The sequence below is a fragment of the Sphaeramia orbicularis genome, chromosome 16, assembly GCF_902148855.1.
Source record: "Sphaeramia orbicularis chromosome 16, fSphaOr1.1, whole genome shotgun sequence".
In the NCBI taxonomy this organism is placed as follows: Eukaryota; Metazoa; Chordata; class Actinopteri; order Kurtiformes; family Apogonidae; genus Sphaeramia; species Sphaeramia orbicularis.
In genome coordinates, this window is record NC_043972.1 from 50,930,019 (window position 1) to 50,955,677 (window position 25,659).

Sequence of the window (25,659 nt, forward strand, 5' to 3'; positions counted from 1 at the left end):
CAGGCTCTTGGAGGATGGTTGTCTGCCTTTACCAGTTGGGGTTAAAGAGAGAGGGTTAAAGGAAGAGAAACAAAGAGAGAGACTTGGGGGGGGGGGTTACAGTAGGTAACTACTCTTGAAACACAGTGAAGTGTTTAAGACTGCAACTCAGCATCCCGGTCTCAATTCTGGGTCAGTAATAAACTTCACCAAATTTTTGGAAATGAGCAATGCTATTCCAAGTGGGATGTATGTGTAAGGTAGTGTACATGTTACGCCAGTAGATGACACTATAACACCACAGTTTTATCTTAAACTCCCGTTTCGGTAGTGCTTTTTTGGTCTTTCTGTTGCCCCGTAGGGTTGGTACTGGTAGTTTGCGGCGCCATGTTTTCTTTAGTGTACTGTATCACCCTGCAGGTAAGCAATGTGTTTTTGCACTGACGGTTTGGAACATAAAATTGTCGAAGGTTTAGCTTGTACTTACGGTGTTGTACCTGTATTTTCATTTTTATTTTTTTTTAAATGTAAAAACACTGACGGAGTGTACTGTATCACCCTGCAGATGATTACTGGGCAAAATAAACGGTCCCGCCGCGATTTTGAACGTCTCTCCGTGTCGTTTACCACGGACTGCACCCCCGCGAGCATCCCTTAAAAATGCACACAACGCAGAGCATGAAACCCAGGCCGTAGGACAGACAGAGAGATAGGGCTGCATCTTTGGTGCCCTGACCCGGATCGTGGCGCTCCGAGACCGAAGAGGAAGCGAGGCTGGCCACTGCTCCTCAAATACGCGGCTGGATTGAACTGTTATCATCCAAGTGTATCCTGTGATGGACTGATTTAATAGTGTGAAGATTACCGGGATATTTATCCGCTATAATACATCCTTTGAAGGTGTTGAAGTATGTTTAATTTTGTTGTGTTCATTAGAAGTTTTTTTATGACATTCTAAAAAAAAAAAAAAAAAAAAAAAAAAACAACTTAAAGCTAATTGAAAGGTAAATGAACATATTCTGTGTGAAATTATTTTTAAAAGGATAATTTGTGGTTACTACTAAGCAAGTGTTGTTGGCTTATCTCATTTTTTCTCTGGGAGAACATAGAATTGTACAATAGTGTTTTGTGTTTAAGTCTAATATGAGTTTTTGAGTTATTAAGTGATAAATGTGCTACTTATTTTATTTGGAGTATTACATTCAAACACTGTTATACTCACTCACAGTTCAGCATATAACAAGTAATTCACACTCATGCATATGTTTTTTTCTGCTGTTTAATTCTAAAATAGAAAACACTGAAGATGATAAGTAACTACACAGACTCTCCACTGAAACACTGTCATGCTACAGCCACATCAGGCCCCCCACCCACCCCTGGGCCTGTAACAAGCCACAGCTATGACTCTCCAAGGAGGACGCATACTCATCTCTCCAGTGAAGGAGCTGGTACCAGCAGCCAACAGTCATCAGTGAGGTCAAAGCTAACCACCCAGTTCCCCAGGTCCCTTATGCAGCAGTTGCAGTACCACACTCAAGTCCGACAGCCCCCAGACTCAGGACTGGGCACACAGCCCGCACCATCACCCCCTGTGCTGTCACCCTACACTGATCCCTGTGCACCTCCAGATCGAATGTCCACATTACCAGCCCCTGTAACCCCAATGAAACCCCCCCAGTGTTTCAGCCGACTGTGCAGACCATCGTCGCTTCTGCTCTCCTGCCCCAGACCGTAGTGCACATGCCCACAGCCACCCTGCCACCTCAGTCTCCCACATCCCAACTTCCCAGAGAGACAAGTCATGCAACAGCCCACCATGAACCAGCCAGCTATCTCCCCTTACCCAACACAGGCATATCAACCTAGCCCCCAGGTCCCCACCAGCTATGCTGATCTCTCACCTGCATCCCAAGCCCCCATTTCCACTTTTACAACGCCACACACAATAAACATTATGAGTAACCCCTCTACAACTGAACAGACCCCCCAGTTGCATGTGTCACAAGCTGCTGGCCACCACTCTCAGGTACCCCTCCAGTCATTTGCCACTAGTGCATGGGGCCCCAGTACAGCGGCCCCCAGCTATCTGAATGTAACATATGCAGATTTAGACTACACAGCTTCTCCCCATGCCCAGGCCCCATTATATCTACAGCTCCCTGCTTCAACCCCCCAAATCAGCATGTATCCTTATACAGTCTCCTAAACCACCCTCCTGCCTCAACCCTCCATCTAGCACATGGATGCACCACTGCATTCTCCAGTCAGAGCCGCAGCCATCCCGAGCCTCCCACCAGCTGCATATGGTGGTTTCCTGCAGACTCACCAGGTGAAGAATGTCCAAGTCTTCACTGGTAATCCTGATAGCAAGATGCTTATAGAGGACTGGATTCATGGCACGCAATATCTCCTGGAGGCAATAGAGCTACCCCCTCACCTCCGCTTCTCCACTGTGGTACATCACCTGAGTGGTGAGGCCAGAAAGCTGATCCTGAATCTACCCCCCCATGACCAAACCCCTGAAAAGGCACTTGAGGAACTGAGGGCAGAGTACGGTGACTCACAGGGCTCCTTAGATCCACTAGCCGACTTCTATGAGCATGGCCAGAGGTCAGGGGAGTCCTCCTGCTCTTATGGTAGAGCACTGGAGGCAACATTGCAAGCTGTAGAAGAAACCCAAAGAGGTGGCAAGCCTTTCCCTGACCGTGACAGTAAACTCATGCAGTAGGTCTTAAGAGGACTAAATGATGAGGAGGTGTACATGAGGATTGCTCCAATGAAATCCCAGCTTGTCAGTTTCCGGGAGCTACAAGATGAGCTCAGAAATCTGGCAAAAGAAACAAAAAAGTTCCAGATATTAAACAAATCCAAGAAAACCTATGCTCAGGTTGCATCAGAGTGTAATTTAAATGTGAGGGCAGAGAAAGCTAAGCATACATCGGAGTGGTCAGAGGAAACAGAGCTGGTGAAGAAGCTAGCCCTTTGTCACGAGGAGCAGATGGCTGAGCTAACTCACCTTGAATCAAGAATTGCTGCCCCTTCCCCTGCCCCTGTCCACCCAGCAAGAGTCCGGACACCCCCTGGACCTACAACCCAGACTTCAGCTGTCACATGCCACCGGTGTGGGAAACAAGGACATATAGCCCAGGTTTGCAGAGCAGTGTTCCCAGATCCCAATCAGAGTTGGGCTTCCCAACGTCAGCCTATGACCCCTGCAGAAGGGGCCACACCTCACCCGCCTCGGCCTTTAGACGGATAGAGCCCATGGTCACTGGGGCGGCTATGGGCAAGCAGCAAGACCCCCCATTGCAGGTGAACAAGACTGGTGATGGAGGAGAGGGGAGAGGGAACCCCCTTAGTGGGCCCCAGGAATGAGCGGGAAGTGGAAGTCAATGGAATGAAGTGCAGGGCGCTCATTGGCTCTGGCTCTCAGATAACCAGTGTCACACACAAATACTGGTGCAACCACCCCATCCTTCAGAAACAAAAGCTCCAGCCCTCTAAAATTCCCATTGAAGGTGCAGCCGGTCAGAGTGAAACCTACCACGGTGTCTTGCACATTAACTCGAATGTGTTGGGAAAGGAGTTTATGAATGTGTCAGCTTTTGTTGTTACTGACTCTGAGTATCGATCCTCTGTCCCTCTGCTAGTAGGCACTAATGTCCTCCGTGTGTCCAGAAGCCTCCTACAAGCAACCTATGGCCAGCAGTTTCTCCACCAGGTCAAGGAGAGCCATCCAGAGTGGTACACTTCCCTATTGGAGATTGGGGGCACAGAATATTATGATGCAGATGACATAGTATGCCCTGTTGTGTACGCTGGCTGTAAAGTACACATTCCTGGAGGAAAGGAGATGGATCTCATGTGCAAGATAAAAGCTGGCCCCCAAAGAAAGACTTGCACTGCTATGATTGAAGGCCACTTCTCCCTGCAGCTCCCCCAAGACCTCCTAGTCGCCAAAGTCCTTGCTGATGTAAAAAGAGGATGTGCCCCTGTCAGAGTGTTGAATCTGTCCCAGCATGCGATTACCATCAAGCCTCACACACATCTGGCTAATGTCTCCCTCGTAGACAGTGTTGTGGACTTTCCAGACAAAAAACAGGGAAAATGTCACAATGGTGGGGGCAAAGATACATGCCAGAGTCTAGACCAGGTTGTGGCAAGTTGTGGCATGGACCTGAGTGAAGCAGCAGTGACTAACGAACATCAGCGTTCCCTCCTTAAAGATCTTGTGGAGAGGAATGTAGGTGTGTTCTCTCAGCATCCCGTGGATTATGGCCACACACAGATTGTGCAGCACGAAATCCCTCTGGTTGATACTAAGCCCTTTCGGCTCCCTTATCGGAAGATTCCCCCTTCACAGTGGCAAGATGTGAGAAAGTTGCTGGTCGAGATGGAGGCTGCAGGAGTCATGAGGCCCAGTAAGAGTCCATACGCTTCACTGGTAGTGGTTGTGACCAAAAAAGATGGCTCTTTAAGGTTGTGTATCGACTACCGAGAGCTAAATTCCTGCAGCACAAGAGATGCTTTTCCCCTGCCCAGAATAAAGGAGGCCCTGGAAGCTCTGGGGCAAGAAAAGTTCTTCTCAACACTTGACCTCACATCAGGTTATTGGCAGGTGGAGGTGGCGGAACATGACAAACACAAGACAGCATTCAGCACCCCAATGGGGCTGTTTGAGGCCAACCGAATGCCCTTTGGACTTCAGAACGCCCCCTCCACCTTTCAAAGACTAATGACCTGCTACTTTGGAGATCTGAACTTCACTGACCTCTTAATTTATCTTGATGACCTCATCATATTTTCGAAAACCTTTGATAAGCATCTGGAGAGACTGCAGCTGGTGTTCGATCAGCTTCAGAAGCACGGCTTGAAGTTGAACCCCTACAAATGCCGGCTAATGAGACGGGAGGTGCAGTATCTGGGTCACTTGGTGTCTGCTGACTGAGTCCGGACGGACCCAGAGAAGATCAGCAGGGTTAAGGACTGGGTAAGGCCCACGAACCGCAAGGAAGTGCTGCAATTCCTGGGGTTTGCTGGATATTACAGACAATATGTGAGTGGATACTCCGCTCTAGCTGCTCCCTTATACCGCCTCACTGCTGGTGACCCCAGAAAGAAAAAGAGGGGTAGGAAGAAAAGCCTGGCACCTGACCCACCATTTTTGTGGACTGATGATTGTGAGAAGGCTTTCCAGACCCTGAAAGAAAGGCTGACAACGGCGCCAGTATTGGGCTATCCTGATTATAGCCTGCCTTTTGTCCTTCAGACTGACGCCTCAGAAGGGGGGCTCGGCGCTGTATTAGTTCAGGTCCAGGGTGGTGCAGAGAGGGTCATAGCTTTCACCAGCAGAGGTTTGAGTCCAGCTGAGATGAGGTATCCTGCACACAAACTTGAGTTCCTCACTTTGAAATGAGTTGTGACAGACAAATTCTATGACCACCTCTATGGGCGCAGATTCTCAGTCCTGACGGACAATAACCCTCTCAAGTATGTCATGTCCTCAGCAAATTTAGATGCTACAGGCCAGCAGTGGGTGTCTCAGCTGGCTGCTTTTGATTTTGACGTCCAGTATAGGAGAGGCCAGAGCAACACCGATCCCCTCCCCCGTATGTCCAACCAGGAGGTCACTGAGATCCTACAAACATGCCCCCAGCAGGTGAGGTCCACTGAGCCCAGGCATGGCATGGGACAGACCACCAAGGACCCAGTACGCCCCACCAGCCGGAGTACATCTGCTTCAGAGAAACCCCAATCTGAATCCCTCAGACTTAATGAGCCTCACAGAGATGTGGGGATGGAGTCACTGCCTGCCCTGACAAAACAGGAGATCCGTGCAGGGCAGAAGGAAGACCCTGTTATTGGTCCTGTCTTACACTTTAAGAGTCTGAACCAAAAACCAAGCCGCAGCAAGAGGATCAGTAGTGGTGGGCAGGTGTGCCTTCTCTTAAAGGAGTGGAGGAGGTTAGTAGCACGAGATAGTATCATGTACTGCCACATCCGAGACTGTCAAAGGGGAGTAGTGGAGCAGCTATTACTGCCAGAGAAGCTGCGTGAATCGGTCAAGACAGCTCTTCATGATGACTCAGGGCACTTAGGTTTTGAAAGGACTGTGCAGATGATAAGAGAGAGATTTCACTGGCCACGGATGTTCCAGGAGATAAAAGCTTGGTGTGAGCAGTGTGAGAGATGCTGCCTCAGAAAGACCCCAACTGCAGGTGTCAGGGCTCCACTGGTCAGCATTCACAGCAGCGCTCCCCTGGAACTCGTGTGTGTGGACTTCCTGACTCTGGATAAGTCAAAGGGTGGCGTAGATAATGTCCTCGTTGTCACTGACCACTTCTCACACTACGCGCAGGCATACTCCACTAAGGACCAAAAGGCCAGCACCGTGGCCAGAGTGCTGTGGGAATTTCTTATGTAGGTTTGGTTTCCCTGCGAAACTGCATGCAGACCAGGGACGCAACTTTGAAAGTGCTGTTGTGAAGGAGCTGGAGGAGGATCGGCAGAAGATAGAAAGGGGATGGTAGTTGTGGCAGAAGGCCAAAGCAAGACAAGCAGAAGGACACATGTAGCTTAACACAACAAGTGCACCTACCTTAAAGCTATACCTACCGATGTGGCATTTCTCACAGCACTTAGTAAAAGTTTGAACATGAACAACCCGCCTCCCTCCAAAGCCCCGCCCCCTTCACGCTGCCTGAGCTCTGAGGCTCCTCCTCTCTCCTCATGCGCGATGGAAACGGAGGAGGAAGCAGAGGTGGAGGTCCGGTCCGTTTTGGCGTGTCCGCGGACCCCTCCCTCAGTAATCGGATGCATCATCCACCTGCCGCGGGCCCGCGGCTCCTGTTCCATCAGTAGACCTGGTCTGTGCCGTACTGGGTCAGTGTCTTCACTGCAGTGCCCAGGGGATGGGCGCGTGCACTGTGAACGCGCGGCCTCCGCAAATTTTCCGTGGACATTTGAGGTTTCATAGTCCATACATTTATCATCCTACATCATCTTACATTGTGTGACACCATGTACATGTACCTGTATGAGTCCCACCGTCATAAAAGCTGAGCTTTATGCAGACCTGTTCAGTCCAGTACAGCTGACTTCCGGACTTTTATCTCCATCCTTCATTCATCAGACTCCCGTTTGTGCACCTCAGTTGTTGTTTCTGTTCATAAGTCAGTTTTTTTCCCTTCCACATGTGCATGTCAGTTCTATCCAAACACATCCTAGACAGTAGACTGTGGTCAGTGACAGGAGAAGCAGCGCCAGTGAAGCGTCAGATTCAGAGGGACACATATCGGATGTGAGGCGGCAATAACGGATCGGATGCTGGACGGCCGTAATGGATGATTGACAGGAGGTTCAGTCAGGTTCGGCCAATTATTTTATTCGGACCGACTAAAATGATTGGTCAGACTTTTATTAGAAATATATGACAATTAAACATTTTTGAGTTTCAATACCTGGCGGATTTCTTTTACATTTTAGTTTGACACACACTTATTAGGAGCATTTTAAGATGACAAAAGAAAAGTGTAAAAATGCCACATCATACGGTATAGCTTTAATAGGGGGTGCCTGTACACATTTCCACATCACACATCACTGCACGTCACAGTCATTCCTTCATCACACATTTATTTTGACTGTTTTCTTTGTTTATGTTTAGTAGTTGGTTCTTGCTTTATTTCATTTGTTCTGATGACTGGGACACCATCAGTTAAAGAGGGGGTGGGTGTAAGGTAGTGTACATGTTACGCCAGTAGATGGCACTATAACACCACAGTTTTATCTTAAACTCCTGTTTCGGTAGCACTTTTTTGGTCTTTCTCTTGCCCCGTAGGGTTGGTACTGGTAGTTTACGGCGCCTATTACTATTTTACATTTATCCTTAGCCAGCAGTTTTAAATATGACTCATTGTTGCCTGCTCTGGCCCTCGGAATGCATTTAACTATGATCAGTGGTGTCTCTAACTTAACATTCCGTACAATAGAGCTGCCAATGACCAGAGTTTTTTCCTCAGCAGGTGTGTCGCTGAGTTGGAAAAGCTTATTTGATCTAAGCATCTAAGCTTGACCACTTGTTGACCATGTGGTCAAGCTTAGCATGTCCATCCTTTCACCACAAAATATGGTTTAAAATAAAACCTTTCAGAAATTTAAAATATATTTGTTGAACATTACACAGTCCTCTTCAAAGATGACCTAGTTTGCCAACTTAAAGTTCAACATGTGGTCATTAAATGCTAACTTTAGCCGAAACTGGCCACCCTGTCACTTATTTTTACATGTATTTGTTGGTGACAGGGTGGACATATGTGTTTCATATTTTGTGGTCTGCTTGCAAAAAAATTATTTTAAAATGTGGGAGCTTGACCAACATGCATTTCTAACAGCCTACAGTTGCACATTGAACATAAAGTGAAGTGGAAAATCTCAAGTTGTTTTTTTTTTTTTTTGCATATGTTGTAGTCTGAAAGACACTTAATGATATTGACCCATTAAGTAACATTTAGCTAACTTGTACAGTGTAGGCTTAATAAATTTCACTTGGGTTCCTACAACCAACTGTAGAGACTAGAGCAGTGTAACACTGATAAAATTTCTCAACATCACAAGTGAGACAGTCGACTCCATTTAAGGTGGTAATTCGTATATTTGCTATCTGTGTAAATAGGAAACAAACTAAAACAGGCTTAAGCAAACAATATATTAAAAGAAATAAAGAAAAATGCATATTCATTCCCATGTCTTCAGTTTTAAACACGTTACTGGTGTATATCTTGTAGTTAAAAACCCTACATCTTCGTAATGAATCATATTTGATTCATTTGCCATTGATGCTGATTGTGATGTACTTTTGTGCATCAAACTATGCTGTAACACTAGCTATTATGTTTCTGTGTAAGCCCTGTGCTAATGCATTTAACAGAAAGGTGTTAATGAAAGCTCTGAGGTAGTGACATACAAGAACAAAAACAAATCCAATACATCCAATCCCTCTCATTCAAATGTGCACAAACATTGCCATTCATTCAAACAATTACATAAATCCATCAACACACACTCTTGTCACACAGCTCCTGTTCTTGTGCAGTTCTCTCTTCCATGTGTAATTTGTCTTCTATCATGCTTGTGAAGCCTGTGAAAGTGAAAAGATAAAATACAAGAACACTGAGCATATTATTGGCTTCATGAATGCATTATGTTACTGTGTGAATTTATTTTGCATGGGGAAACAATCCAACATCTTGAAATTAGTGTGTAGTACTTTTCACACAGACATTAACCCTTAGGAATCCCTGGATGTGTCCTAGCATCTAAATCACATAAAAGATTTAAGATGAAGTAGCAGCGGACTAATAATACTGTATAATACTAGTTGTACTGTGTGAAAGGCCAAGTGAAACCAGACTTATGATACACAATAAAAACATAATTTTTGACAATATTGTCAGGATTGTCAGGTGCAGGAAGAGGCAGTAAAAATGGGCTTCTAAACAAAAGTGCTTGCATGAAAAACAAAACATGTCAGTGCGATTGGTGGAAAAGTGAATTACATCAACCAATCAGATGTGATCTTGTGACACCTGATTGTTGTTATAAATAGTTGTATATAGTTTTCCAAGTAGTAAAAATGGTTCATTGAACATGACTGTCCATTATTTTGTGACACCAGATTGTTTTGTAAATAGCTGGTTTTCCTAAAAAAACACCTGAGGCATTGTCTGCATTTTTATGTAAATAGTTGTATATAACACTGTTACTTAATAAATCTGTTCACCTTTAATGCACAGGTGAGGCCTTTGTAGCCTTTTCGACAGTGGCAATAGTCTGGCAGCACACAGCGGCCTCCGTTCAGACACTGCTGTTTACACAACGCTGAGAAACAACAGGACAGGCATTTAAATATGGATGATAAACTTCTATGAATTTCACATAGACAGTAAAAGTAACTCACATGCTTTAATGCACTGTAAAATTCTGATGTCCTGACACGAATTACTTTATAAATATTACAATGTATAAATAAAATGTTATAAATATACAACTTGTTTTTCTTGAGAAATAATAAAACTGAGGTATATTCGCTAACAATGATGAAAGGCTGAAGTATTCATATGGACATTAAACTCACGTGTCTGACACTGAAGTCCCTCCCAGCCGACTGGACAGTGGCAGGTGTTCGGACCTACACACTCACCTCCATTCTTACATTTTTGCAGACACACAGCTGGAATCAGAACAGAGAAACCTATGACCAACAGAACACCAGCAGTGCTGCACAATGAATCCCCAACAAAACAACTGCAGACTTTTATCATACAAGTTTATAATGGTACTTTGATGATACAAGTGAAAATGTATAAAGCATTCATTCTTTACAGAAGTGCAGTGCATTTACAATAGAAGATTTGGACACTATCTCAGAATTGTGTTGCTCCTAGTCTGGTGTTAATCAGTCATGTTAGAAGCTCAAAATTAAGCCTTGTATCTTATCATGCACAACTATATTATCATATCATCATCATGTACAACTATATTGCAAATATGTATATGTACAGATTAGAATAAGAAATATAAATATAAGATTCTGTTTTATATTTCCTGTGTCACTCTTGAATGTTACTGCCTTTCTTTCTGCACTTCAGTTTTTGTCTTTCTGCTTGTGTAAACATTGCAATTTCCCCGCAGTGGGGATGTATATATATATATTAAACACATCAAGTCATATTTTATCTTCATTCATTCATTCATTCATTCATTATCCTCCGCTTTATCCAGGGCCGGGCCGCGGGGGTAACAGTCCAAGCAGGGATGCCCAGACTTCCCTCTGTCCAGACACCTCCTCCAGCTCTTCCGGGGGGACCCCGAGGCGTTCCCAGGCCAGCCGAGAGACATAAGGCCCTTTCCCACCGCAGGAACTTTTGCAGGAACTTTCTGTATTACCCTGAACTTTCAAAGTTCCTGGTGCATTTCCACCGAAAATTACCCTGGTAACTGACCCTCCCCCGGCCCCGAATTTACCCCGAAGAAGTTCCTGGTTAGGAGGTAGTACTTTCCAGATTACCAGGAACTTTAGGGGGTGGGGCTGTGTGCTGGAGAAGGCTGAGTGGTGGACTAGAGTGGCAGCATTTCCGCATTCTGTTCACCACCAATATTTAACTCATTTAATTTCCACAAGCTTTGTATTTTGATAATTCGGAAAATGGACTGAAAGAGAAGTTACAACAAGTGGACAGACAACAAGGAAATTCAGACAGACTTTGAATCACCAACACGAAACAAGCGAGTAAAAGCTGTCGGAGCCAAATATAAGACACAAGCCTAAAGAAATACGAGGAAAGAAGAAGAAATTTATACAGGATTAAAAGAAACTAAAGGACCACAACGGTTGCAGTGGATCCGACTGTCAAACAAACCAATGGTATGTATATGATACAAATATTCCCTGTTTAGTTGGTTCCATGCTGTAACAGTAGTCAGCAGCATCAGCTGTTTAGTCCAAAGTGAAGTCTGGTTAACCTAATACTAATGCTAATGCTAACTGGTCAACAGTCTGACATTAAACCTAAATCAGAGAACTGGATGTATTTGTGTTATTGCCGTGAGCTGAACACTGATTTATTCTGTATGTTTTGTGATTTCCATCTGAAATGGGCTGGATGGACTCGCCTCTTTTTCTGAACCTGTGGCTCGTTTGTGTCCTGGTCCATCGTCTACTGCTGTTTACAGCGGCCCAGGTAAGAGATTTCACATGTTACATCACACTGGTAGGAATCTGTCATCATGTGTTCTGTTATTCATTTTAGCATTTTTCTTATTTTCCTGTAGGAAAGCGAAAAAGGGACCGGGACCATGGAGTTCCAGACCGGCTGTCCTGGACTAGCTGGACCAGACCCTGGTCCAAAAGCCTGAACCTTTCACACATGTTTATTTCCCTTTTAATCTTAAGGCACCTTTGTTTTGTTTCAATTTATAATAAAAAAAAATCTAACCTAATACTGTCTGTTCATTTACAAGGCATCAAAATATGAGTATAACTACTTTTATCAGTAGTATGCAGTTGAATTAAATGCAGGCATTTGAGTAAATCTGTCTGACTTTAGGGTTGAACCTGGACTATATCTATAAAACAATAGAAATGAAACAGAACCATCCATCACACTGAAAGTTAGATGTGATTTAGTTTAAGGAATGAGAAGTTGAAAATACATGTTCTACCATTTTTAAATGCAAATTAAGGATATGTAATGATGGTTAACTTCATTTAAAATGTATTCCAGAAGGATTAAGTGATTCAACAACCAGTAAAATGTTAAACCCAACCTGTCCACTTAAGTACTGTGTCATTTTATTGAACTAGAGATTAGTTCGGGAATGCACATGAACTGGACTACAGTTTCTGTTACTGCTCCCTCATACATCATCAACGTGATTTGAATAAATTACCCTGAACTATCGGGTGCGGAGGAAACGCAGTTACCAGGAACTTTTTTACCCCAAAAAGTTCCTGGTAAATAAGTTCCTGGTAATAAAGTTCCTGGGCCTTTTGGTAGGAAAGGGCCTACAGTCTCTCCAACGTGTCCTGGGTCTTCCCCAAGGTCTCATCCCAGCGGGACATGGCCGGAACACCTCCCCAGGGAGGCGTACAGGAAGCATCCGATACAGATGCCCGAGCCACCTCAGCTGGCCTCTCTCGATGTGGAGGAGCAGCGGTTCTAGTCCGAGCTCCTCCCTGGTGACTGAGCCCCTCATCCTACCCCTAAGGGTGCACCCAGCCACCCTACGGAGGAGGCTCATTTCGACTGCTTGTATCCGGGATCTTGTCCTTATGGTCATGACCCAAAGCTCATGACAATAGGTGAGGGTAGGAACGTAGATTGACCGGTAAATCGAGAGCTTCGCCTCTCGGCTCAGCTCCTTCTTCACCACGACAGACTGATACAACGACTGCATCACTGCAGACACTGCACCGATCCATCTGTCAATCTCACGCTCCATCCTTCCCTCACTCATGAACAAGACCCCGAGATACTTGAACTCCTCCACTTGGGGCAAGGGCTCCCCACCTACCCGGAGAGGGCAAACCACTTTTTTCGGTCGAGAACCATGGCCTCGGATTTGGAAGTGCTGATCCTCATCCCGCTCGCTTCACACTCGGCTGCAAACTGCCCTAAGGCACACTGGAGGTCCAGGCTCGGTGAGGCCAACAGGACAACATCATCCGCAAAAAGCAGAGATGAAATCCTGTGGTCCCCAAACTGGACCCCCTCCGGCCCCTGGCTGCGCCTAGAAATTCTGTCCATAAAAATTATGAACAGAACCAGTGACAAAGGGCAGCCCTGCTCTTATCTTATCTTAGTATTTTTATCCCATTTAAAGCAGTGTATGACTTTGATCACTAATTTTTCTTCAAATTTGTAAAACCTGAGTGATAGCCTAATTGTCACTAATCCATTAATCTTTCCGTGCTTACGCACCTAAATCACTTTCCTCACGGTGAACAACTTCGAAGATGACTCCATCATAAGCTGTCCATTTGTTTACATACCTAACTGACTGTCACTTGGGCCTTTTTGGAATTTTGGGAATGGGAATGGGAGTTCCACGCAGCCACAGTGTCTGCTACCAGGTCAGAAGAAATGGAAGGAATCACTCTAAGTTAATTGTCATCTTATAATATGGGGTGTGTGATTGTGAAATAAAATACTTAGACTTAAGTTCCATGGCATTTTCAGAATATGTCATTGTGTAGCCCTATCATACAAGCAAGCATACAGGGTATGACCGGGCACTCACCGCTCACTTGCTCCTTATAGGACATGTATGATGAGTCTACACAATGACATTCCAAAAATGCCATGAAACTGATGTCTAAGCATTGTTTTTCATGATGACACAACCCGTATTATAAGATGACAATTCACTTACAGTGATTCCTTGCATTTCTTGTGACCCGGTAGCGAACACGGTTTCATTGCTTATCGTATCTGTGTTTGTTGCTGCTGCGACTGCATGGAATTCCCATTCCCACAATGCTCTTCGCGATAAAATTTCCGAAAAGGCCTGAGTGACGTGTTGGTATGTAAACAAACGGACTGCTTGTGATGGAGTCATTTTCAAAGTTGTTCACTGTGAGGAAAGTGATTTAGATGCATAAGCATGGAAAGACTAATGGATTATTGATAACAAGGCAATCACTTGGGTTTTACAAATTTGAAAAAAAAATTGTGATGAAAGTCATACACTGCTTAAAGTCAAATGTGTCTCATTTGTCTAGTGCAGTACAACAATTTGCAATTGTAGTAAATGCAGTTTGGAGTAACTAACTCATATGACACGGAAGGTATTGGAAACAAGTGAAAAAGTAAACAGAGCTTACTAATACCCCCGCCCGGTCATACAACACTTTACCCCTCCTGCTCACTGAAACCCTGGATACCCAGGGGTTAATTTTGAGTCTTAACTTTCAATTTTAACTGAGGATTAGACTGCTAAGGCCCCTGGCTTGGTCTCCTGTCTGATTCACAATGAACTGGACCCTTCTGCTTCCCCCTGTAGGTAGAGGGCCCTCAGGCTTTTTGTGGATGATGTGGTCCTCTTGGGGCGCTTTCACACAGCGTACCTGAGTCCGTATCTGAGTACGTTTGTAGCAATGTGAAAGCAATCCATGCCTGAGAACAGACATGACCTAATCACCACTCTAACAACGGAAGTGACTTAATCATCACAAGACCATAGATGGTGCTGCTGTTGTCACCTAAAAAAGCCTCAGATCCACACGGTACAGGCTCACCTTAATGACCGAACCACTCAGTGATATATCAGGGACAATGAAGGTCACTCCTCTTCACTTTGCCTCAAACTGGCTAACAGATAGATACGCAGTGCCTGTCTTGCTGCCATTGTAGAGAAATGAACAGAACAGTTGCTTGGTGGATGATGTAAGGGTTTGTCTTCTTCTGACTTACGTGTTTGTTGGATAGCGACAGAATTCCTCCCACACCAGCACCTACTGTTTTGGCCCTGTAATACCCACTCGGACTCGGGCATGGGCTACTTGCTTGTGAATGCAACATCTGTGGGAAAGGTGTAAACGTATCCAAGTATGTTACAGAGTTGGGTACGCAGTGTGAAAACACCCTTAGCTTCATCGAGCAGTGACCTCCAGCTCTCGCTGGGGCAGCTCACAGTTGAATGTGAAGCGGCTGGGATGAAGATCAGCACCTCCAAGTCTGAGGCCATGGTCCTCAGCTGGAAAAGGGTGGAGTACCCAATCCGGGTTGGGGGAGGGGGGTCCTACCTCAGATGGAGGAATTTAAGTATCTCAGGATCTTGTTTACGAGTGAGGATAGGATGGAGCGGGAGATCAACAGGTGGATTGGGGCAGCATCTGCAGTAATGCGGACTCTAAACTGGTTTGTTGTGGTAAAGAAGGAGCTAAACCGAAAGGCAAAGCTTTCGATTTACCAGTCGATCTACATTCCGACCCTCACCTATGGTCATGAGCTCTAGGTAAGGACCAAAAGAACAAGGTCATGAGTACAAGTGGCTGAAATTAGCTTCCTCCGCAGGGTGGCCGGGCTCAGTCTTAGAGATAGGGTGAGGAGCACGGACACACAGGAAGGAAGGAGTAGAGCCGCTGCTCCTCCACCTCAAGAGGAGCCAGTTGAGGTGGTTCAGGCATTCAGTGAGGATGCCTCCCAGACACCTCCCTGGGGAGGTGTTTAGGGCATGTCCAACCAGGAGGAGACCTCTGGGCCGACCCAGGACATGGTGGAGGAACTATATCTCTTGGCTGACCCGGGAACGCCTCAGAATCCTTCCAAGAGCTGGTGGAAGTGGCTGGGGAGAGGGCTGTCTGGGCTCCTGCTGAGGCTGCTGCCCCTGGGACCCGGACCCGGATAAGCAGAAGACAACAAAATGAAACAAAACTTTCAATCTTTTTAAAAGCTTGTCAAAAATTTGAAAGAAATGCAAAAATTGAGAGAAAGGCAAATGTAAAGAACATGAGTGAAATTTGACAAGAAATGGGTGAATAATGCCTGAGTTGGACAAATTTTCAAAGTTGAAATTTTCGAAAATTTGTAAAAATCCCCGAATGGAAATTCAGCCATCAAACTGTACACTGCACCTCTACTAGTGGTAAAGAACATGTAAGTGAAATTTGAAAAGAATTGGGTGATTAGTGTCCGAGTAATGGGATGAACAAATATTTTGGATGGACGGAAATCCCAATATATATTGATATAAAATTGCTGAACTTTGACCAGGAGCCTGATGCAGTCTCAGTATGTTCCTTTGAAAAAAACTGCATCCTACATTCTGTCATGTAAATTATGCAAATCAAAACTGTATATTGTTACATTATCTCATTTTAGATGAAATATGTTGAATTAGAATGGCATATCCCTAAGTGACTCACGTATGTTGCACCTCTTGCCCCTCCACCCGGATGCACAGGAACATGCGTTGGGACCCACACACTTGCCTTTGTTCATGCACATGGGCTCACACACACCTGGAACACAGGAATTGGCACATTTCATTAGCTCTGTTTCCATCACTGATGTATGTAGGCTGCAGTATGTAGAATGCAGGCTGTGGTCAAGCTTACTCTTCTGACATCGTTTTCCTGTGTAGCCTTCAGGGCAGGAGCAAACATTGTTCCTCATACACTGACCTCTGTTCTTACAGGGAGGACTGCACACAGCTGGAAGACATACAGGTCAGAGAAAGATGGTACAATTAAAGTACCATTTCACTGAATGAAGTCAATGAAAAGGATACTTCAAGACATGGACTTGAGTGTTTAACCCTTAAAGATCCGGAACTACTTTTGTGTCGAATTCCAAATTCATTTTTCTCTAAATCTAACTTTTTTAAAGAGATTTATCACCATTTATTAAGATATTAATCTCTGCATTTTGCATTTTTCAGTGTAAATCATGTATTTTCCTATATTTAATTTACTGACCATGTAGACATTCATAAAAACTCAGAGTAAATTCAAAGGTTATTATATCAGAACAGAGAAAAAAGTGACTTGTACAGTGCAATATATCATTAACTAAACATGAAAACAAGTGTCTCCATCCACTGTCATTTATCAAACTCCATGGGTTTTACTTGTGAATTGCAGATGATGGTGTTTTCAGGTTCACTACGGAGCCTCTGAACATCCAAATGGGTCATATCTGATGACCATGAAAAGATAAGAAACTGTATTTTACTAGAATTATTTCAATGTATTGATAGGTTTAATGGTTCAGAAGTTATTAAACATTTTAGATCAGTAGAAGTGGATATTTTTAGTCACTGGCAGTGGTTTAGGTCTTCATGTGTTTATATGGAAATTGCACAGCAAGGTATACATCAGCACAGCAGTCTATCAGTTTAACTTGAACCACTGCTTCACAGTGAGACCAGCTAGATAGAATGAATGTAGTAAACAAAATGACGACAGTGTGCTGAACAATTCAAGTATCACATTTTCAAATGCTTCAGATCCACATGTTGCAAATTGAGGAATATTTACTAATCTACTGTAGGTCACTCTAAGTTTCTGCCCTTAGACTTTTCTCCCGTTCCCACTTTTTCAAACTTGGTTTTCCATGTAGAGCAACTAACTTTAGTGTTTGATTATCTTACATATATACTGTATGCTTGATCTACCTTAACTCAGTGGTTCTCAAACCTTTTAGTCTGTAGACCACCTCAGAACATATCTCCTGCACATTAATTCATTTTCAGCTACATTCATTCATAAAAGAGGAACATTTATTTCTACAAATTATTCATCACTGATTTGCATTGTTTGGCTGCAAAATGCCTTGGTGCTTCCATGAATTCATACACTGCAGCCTGAGCCACCATCGTTCACCTGAACCACATTCGAAGTAACTTGAGTCATAATGAATTCATGTCTTTCACTCTTTAATAAAGTAGCTGCATGTATGGTCCACAGTCCGCTCTTATACTCTTCTGCTGTTTCACACTCCTCTTAGTTCTGATCTGAAGTAACAACTGTAGTTGTGAACTACTCATTGTTTTACGTACCCCTCACACTATCTTGCTATCACAGTCTATTGCTTGTACACAGCTTGTAGCCTAAATTATAAATATGTTGATGTCAAAACAAAATATGACAAGAACAGCATGGTTTTTTCAATCTTATTTTAGTGAACTCATGTTAAGGTAATTTCACTCATAGTGATGTTTTAGATAATTGGACATGTTGAGTTAATGATTTTCAATTATTGTTCAATTATTCATATTGTCCCTCTACCGCGAGAGCAAGCAAACATCACACCAGTGTCATTTGTACCAGTTTAACAATTATTGTCTTAGATATTTCATTTTATACCATGTGATCCTTGAACATGTGCTGATATATACCACACTCACTTACCAAAAAAATATATTAACAAAATCAGAAAATATGCAAAATGTACTTTTTCAAGTTAATCTGTAGATATTCAACATTTGAGGTCAGCTCTCATTGGTTTTGGAAAGCTTCAGGTAGGTTGGCATTGCTTTGGATCAGACTTGTGTCGGGGTCTTTGGACCCTGTTATAACTGCTTACAAATATAGTGTCAGTTTGTGTTGGTCTCTTACCAATCTGACACCGGGAGCCATAGAATCCACTGGGGCAGGCACAGATGTTTGGTTTTATGCATGTTCCTCCATTCAGGCACACAGGGTTACAGACAGCTGTTAACAGCACAATAGAAATTATAGCTTTAACATACATGTTCATATACACAAAGAAAACACAATCTACTGTATGTGCTGTTGTCTCATGTGAAGACACAGATACATCAGACATCAATTTAGTTGATCATGATAGCCAACTGTAAACACATAAACTGTAGAATAATGTTTCATGTGTAAAGGAAGCTTCTCAGTCTTGCAGCTCCTCAGTAAGGAAAGTAGCTATTGTCTGTCCTAAACATTGCCAGAAGTTGATAAATGATGCCATCACCTAATTTGTATAATTGTAAATGTGATTGGAATTGAACTGAACAATGGAGGAGAGAGGAATAACATTGCGGGAGAGACAAAAAGTGAGTATGAAAACACCCTAAATATGTTAAGAACTACAAACCTGCTTTTCTGCCTTTATGCAGAAATACAAGATCCAAAAGGACAAACCAGAAACCTGGGAGAAGCAACAGAGATGTTTCAAGATGCTATTGTTCAATCATTTCTGTCAATTCTTGGTTTTTTTTATGTCTCAATTCCGAACCCTCCTCCTTTATCTGTGCTTAACTGGCTAAAGTGACTCAAAAGAGACAATCTGGAGGAATTACTTATTTATTTGTTTGTATAGTTTTTATCTAAATTTTCATCAGTTTGGTTTGGTTTTTAACCTTAACTTAGGAGCCTGCAACATGAACATGAACATTTTTAACCATAACATCTTTCATTTTCAGTCTACATCACAATCTAAATGGACCAAAAAGAGACAATAGAGAAAACTGTCAATGTTAATGGAATGATTTATATTGTGATTTGTTTTATACAAGCAACGATACATACTTTCATGTCAGAGTCTCCAAAAGTTTCCAATAACACCAGAAAAAGTTGATAGATTTGTCACAAGTTGCTTTTTTGATAAAGAGTCTCTAGAGGGGTCTGAAAAATCACTAAATATACCAACAAAGTGAATAAGTTGGAAACACTGATTTTACAGCTAGGCAGACAGACTGTGTGTTTTTCTGACTGATGAAGAAAAAAATTTCATGTTATTTAGAGGAAAAAATGTGTATTTTAGCGTTTGAGTCACTTTTCAAAAGTTGCTAAAAGTTTCAAAACAAATTTTACAAGTAGTTAAATTTATTGCTAGGTGATTTTTGTAAACAAAGTTGGGGGTAGTCTAAGTCAGCATCAATCAATATGGATTTAAAGGTGGTTTTTCCCAAACTACATCAGCATGTGGACTTTCCAACAAGAGGAGGCAACTTATTGGAATTGGTGTATACTTGGAGCGTACAAAGCCTCTCCCCTTCCCCACTTGGGTCTCTCTGATCACAGGATCATCATGCTGAAACATGCATATAGACCCAGAGCGAGAGTCATCAGACCAACAACACAAAGGGAGTTACTTGTGTGTCCAGTAGGGGCCTTGTATGCTCTGAGAGACTGCTTTAACACTATAGACTTGGACATTTTCAAACAAGCTGCCACTCATAATAACCACACATATATTGAAGAATACACCGAGGCTTTTCCAGCATACATCACAAAATGCACTAATGCCACTCACTGCAAAACCATTACTGTCCATCATAACAAGAAGCCATGATTGACAGGAGAGGTTCACAAGCTCCGAAGGGCTCGGGATGTAGCCTTTGAGGCCAGACACACTGAAGGGCTTGAAACACCTCGAGCCAACCAGTCACGCATATCAGGGAAGCAAAATGATAGTACAGCAAGAAAATATCTGAACACTTCAGCAATACCAGAAATGAACAGTTACTCTGGCATGGCATCCATACCTTCACAGACGATAAAACCTCACCGCAGACTTGTGAGTGACATCACGTCACTAAACACCCTCAGTGACTTCTTTGGCCGCTTTGAAACACAAAACAACACACGAGCACAAAAGATCATTCCTCCCCTGGATGAGCAGGCTGTGTGTCTGGCTTCAGGTAGTGTGAAAAGGACGCTCTTCAGGATTAACCCACGCAAGGCTGCTGGACAGGACACCATACCTGGATGTGTATCACCTTGAACCAAACTGTAGTCCTCGTGTGTTTCAAAGCTGTAACTATAGTACCAGTCCCGCACGATGCCACAAAGCCGCAATGAATATCGGCCTGTAACCCTGGCCTCCATCTTTATGAAGTACTTTGGTCATGCAGTACATAAAGTCCACCCCCCCAACTACAATCCATTTCAGTTCACATAGAGGTCTGACAGGTCCATAGAATACGCCATCACAACTGTTCTTCACCCAACCCTCACCCACCTGCATTCAAAGAATGCATACATGCAAATGTTGTTCTTAGTTTTTAGTTCAGCATCAACACAATCCTCCCCCAGCAGCTAATACAAAAACTCAAACACTTGGGACTCAAAACTTCTTTCTGAAACCTGGTGCTAGACTTTCTCACGGGGAGGCCACCAAATGTGGAAGTCAGCAGTAATACTTCCGAGATGATCAGGCTGAGCACAGGGCTCCCTCAAGGGTGTGTGCTTAGCCCACTGCTCTTCATCCTGCTGACCCTCAGGTGTACACCAACCTACAGCACCAATCGCATCATCAAGTTTGCAGATGATACGACTGTGGTGGGCCTCTTCACCAACAATGATGAAGCCAACAACAGAAATGAGGTGACCCAATGGTGTGGTGTAAGGACGACAATCTCTTCCTGAACATGGGCAAAACCAAAGAGATTGTGGTCAACTTCAGGAGAAGTCACTTGCAACACCCCCCACTCACCATCGACAGTGCTGCTGTGGAGAGTGTGAGCACCACCAAGTTCCTTGGATGCACATCTTGGATAATCTCTCCTTGATAGACAAGACTACATCACTGGCAAAGAAGGCTCAAATATGCCTCTACCTCCTCCACAAACTGAGGAGAGCACAAGTCCCCCCCCCGTCATGTGTTCCTTCTACTGGGAGGCCATTGAGAGTGTTCTCATAGGCTGCATCACTTTGTGGTTCGGAGGTTGCACTGGCTCCTGCCCAAAGACTCTGCAACTCATAGTGAAGACAGGCAGCAAGATCATCGGTGCCCCTCTTCCTTCCATCACAGACATTTTTCATACCCACCTCACTTGCAGAGCCATCAGCATTGCTGGTGACAACTCCCACCCCTCCCACTCACTCTTCAGCGTCCTGCCTTCAATCCACAAAACTGTTGAACAGCTTTGTCCATCAGGCTGTCAGGATGCTGAACTCAGTCCACTATCTACCCCCTTTGCTCCCTGCCACTGGACTGTAAAGCCTGCTACATACTCTGCCACTCAAGGGGGCAAGAACAAGAACAGTTTGTTCTGGCCAGGACATTTCATACTTTACGAGAAACTCAAGTGCCAAACTCCTGGGAGGTTTTCTACATTGACCAATCACGCAATACTTCTCAGACACCCCACGATAAAGAACTTCTGCCTGGATGGTGTGTCAAGAGCAAGCTGCGAGAACTCCTAAACTGGGCTGGGAGTGAGAAGAAACTTCAGTGTTCATGTTGAGTATGTAGCATGCTTAACCCACCCCCACATCTACACAAGGACTGTACCTCAACTGTTTTGCACACACTCAGTAGAGTTCCCGTTGCTGTATTGCACAACTATTACTGGAAATGTAAATTTCCCTATGGGATGAATAAAGAATCTATCTATCTATCTATCTATCTATCTATCTATCTATCTATCTATCTATCTATCTATCTATCTATCTATCTATCTATCTATCTATCTATCTATCTATCTATCTATCTATCTATCTATCTATCTATCTGTCTATCTGTCGAAATAGGTTTGATTGATATCTTTTTTTATTGTATTATATTTGATCTTTTACACCACTTTATTTATTCTTAATCTACAGTATTTTTCATTCTTTTCTAGTTGCGTGGCATTTAAATAGCAAGGTGAGTATCTCAATTCTCTGTATGTCCTGTTCATGTAGTGAGCTGACAATAAAAAATCTTTTAATCATCTGAACTTGTGTTGGAGTGGGCTGTTGGTATGTCTGTTGTATGTACCTGAGTTACATGTTGGCCCATACCAGCCTGGTTTGCATTTACACACGTCAGGAGAAACACACTCCCCTCCATTTTCACAGTGCCTGTTACACACCACTGTTAAGAAAGATATATTTTAGATTTATCAGAGTTTTAACATCACAGCTCTAATCATAGCATTTAAATCTACCAATAATCTTTGTGAATGATTCACCAAGTAACTCAATAAAAGCTCACTTATTTCACATCGCGGCCCCACGTAGCCATAGGGGCAGGTACACAGGTTTCTGGCCAGACAGGTGCCTCCGTGTTGACATGGCGGCTCGCAGCTTGCTACACAACGATACAAACACAGTCATTGATATTCTGAGAGCATTTCGTGTGACACCATGTTCAACTGTTGTGAATATGAGTTCACATTACCTTCCTCACAGGTGTGTCCCCTGTAACCCACAGGACACTCACACACATTAGGTCTCACACACTTTCCCTGGTTCTTGCAGTCAGGTCGACACACCGCTGACAGGACAGACAACATGCATCTTTGATGAAAAAGGTTGTTTGTTGAGAAGTAAGCAAATGTTGGTAGTGACAGCAGCAAAAGAGAATTAAAGCTGTTGGGGTTGTTTGATTACTTAATACTAATGACTTTACATTAACTATGTAAAGTCCAACCCACATCCTGCTCTTGGCCCCCTCACCTATATGACACTTGTATCCAGTGTATCCTTCTTTACAGGTGCAGGTGTTAGGAAGTGTGCATTCCATGTTTCGCCCACACTGATACCTGCAGATAGCTGAAGCAAGCACAACATAATCAGAAATACTACTTTAATGTTTGCAGTGTCTTCCTAAATATTGTAAATAATCTTTAAAGACCCACAACTATTTTTGTCACAACTTGCAAATGATTTTTTGAGTCTTTCCCAACTGATTTATCATTATTTATCATATTATTGTCCTCTGAGTAAATCATGTATTTTCCTATATTTAATTTACTGAAAATGTAGATGTTCATTAAAGCTCAGAGTAAATCCAAAGGCTATTATATCAGAACAGAGAAAACTGAAGAAAAAGTGACTTTTGGAGTAAAAATATCATTAACTGAACATAAAAAACAGTGTCTCCATCCAGTCTGAATATCCAACTGGTCATATCTGATGACCATGAAAAGATGATAAACTGTTTTTTTTGTTGTTGTTTTACACAATTTACATGTATTGATAGGATTAGTGGATCAACAAGTATTAAACATTTTAGTTTAGTAGATGGTTTTGGTCAACAGTGGATGTTTGGGTCTTCATGAGTTACAATAATGAAATACACTGAAGAGATTAAAAAAAAACAAAAAAAACGCATCACTCAAACTTAAAACAAAATACAAACTTTTTTTGTACTAATTTCTTCAATGACAGTGAGTGAAGATGGTGGGCAGATTTTCAACACCAAGTTATGTCACGTTTCACTGTTTTTTTGGGTGTAGTCTTGAGTGTACTGTGTGAAATAGGTGATGTGATCATGTGATCAAACATCCACTGGCGACCAAAAGCATCTACTGATCTAAAATAAAACTGTCATCTTCTACAACATTGATTCACCAGTGAAATCTATGTAAAGTTTTTGATATCTTTGCTGGAAAAGTCACTTTTTCTTCAGTTTTCTCTGTTTTGATATAATAACCACTGAAATTACTTGGAGTTTGCATGAACATCTAAATTAAATATAGGAAAATACATGATTTACAGCCAAAATCTAAATTAAAATCATCTGGTGGCCCTAGGCCTCATAGTGCCAGTCAACTGTGACCAAAAGAGTGCCAACTGATGAGGCACGATTAAGACAGTTGATATATAGTTTTATGTGTCACCTGGATAAATCAGAGAACCCCATAAAAAAGGCCCTAGTCAGCCCCCTGAAAAGCTGCTATCATTTCACTTCTAAACTGAGACGGCATTGGTGCAATAGTCTGCATACATTAAAATGTACACAAATTCTGTATCTCTTTTTTATTCTATTTATCCTGTATGTTGTGTGTATGTTGTAGGCCCATGTTATATGGACTTGTGTGTGCAATAAAGTTTATTATTATTTGGGAACTGCCATAAAAGTAGCAATGGGTCTACAGTGGGGCAAAAAAGTATTTAGTCAGCTACTGATTTTGCTAGTTCTCCTACTTAGAAAGATGAGAGAGGTATGTAATTTTCATCAGAGGTACACTTCAACTATGAGAGACAAAATGAGAAAAATAATCCAGGAAATCACATTGTAGGATTTTTAAAGAATTTATTTGTAAATTATGGTGGAAAATAAGTATTTGGTCACCCACAAACAAGCACGATTTCTGGCTCTCACAGACCTGTAACTTCTTCTTTAAGAAACTCTTCTGTCCTCCACTCATTAACTGTATTAATGGCACCTGTTTGAACTCGTTATCTGTATAAAAGACACCTGTCCACAGCCTCTAACAGACTCCAGACTCAACCATGGCCAAGACCAAAGAGCTGTCCAAGGACACCAGGAAGAAAATTGTAGACAGGCATCAGGCTGGGAAGAGTGAATGTACAATAGTCAAGCAGGTTGGTGTGAAGAAATCAACTGTGGGAGCAATTGTAAGAAAATGGAAGACATACAAGACCATTGATAATCTCCCTCGATCTGAGGCCCCATCCAAGATCTCATCCCGTGGGGTCAAAATGATCATGAGAACGGTGAGCAAAAATCCCAGAACTACATGGAGGGACCTGATGAATGACCTGCAGAGAGCTGGGACCAAAGTAACAAAGGCTACCATCAGTAACACACTACGCCGAGAGGGACTCAAATCCTGCAGCGTCAGGCGTGTCCCCCTGCTTAAGCCAGTACATGTCCAGGCCCATCTGAAGTTTGCCAGAGAGCATATGGATGATCCAGAGGAGGATTGGGAGAATATCACTTGGTCAGATGAAACCAAAATAGAACTTTTTGGTAAAAACTCAAC

At 43.0% G+C, this 25,659-nt stretch overlaps 1 protein-coding gene across 2 annotated transcripts in view; it reads right to left on the reverse strand.

Moving 5' to 3' along the window:
- Positions 1–7,574: 7,574 nt before the first annotated feature.
- The window catches only part of vwde (von Willebrand factor D and EGF domains), a 49,963-nt gene continuing 31,878 nt past the window's right edge, over positions 7,575–25,659 (reverse strand). Inside the window, exons 22-31 of one of the 2 annotated variants that reach the window (XM_030157285.1) lie at positions 23,384–23,479; positions 23,106–23,201; positions 22,920–23,015; positions 22,704–22,799; positions 18,602–18,697; positions 16,601–16,696; positions 16,409–16,504; positions 10,118–10,213; positions 9,764–9,861; positions 7,575–9,121 (exon numbers count right to left, since the gene is read on the reverse strand). In XM_030157285.1, the coding sequence (XP_030013145.1) occupies positions 9,107–9,121; positions 9,764–9,861; positions 10,118–10,213; positions 16,409–16,504; positions 16,601–16,696; positions 18,602–18,697; positions 22,704–22,799; positions 22,920–23,015; positions 23,106–23,201; positions 23,384–23,479 (881 nt within the window). In that variant the 3' untranslated portion in view covers positions 7,575–9,106. Of the gene's footprint in view, positions 9,122–9,763; positions 9,862–10,117; positions 10,214–15,127; positions 15,871–16,408; positions 16,505–16,600; positions 16,697–18,601; positions 18,698–22,703; positions 22,800–22,919; positions 23,016–23,105; positions 23,202–23,383; positions 23,480–25,659 lie in introns of those variants that run through there. The other variant, XM_030157286.1, reaches the window with a different exon arrangement.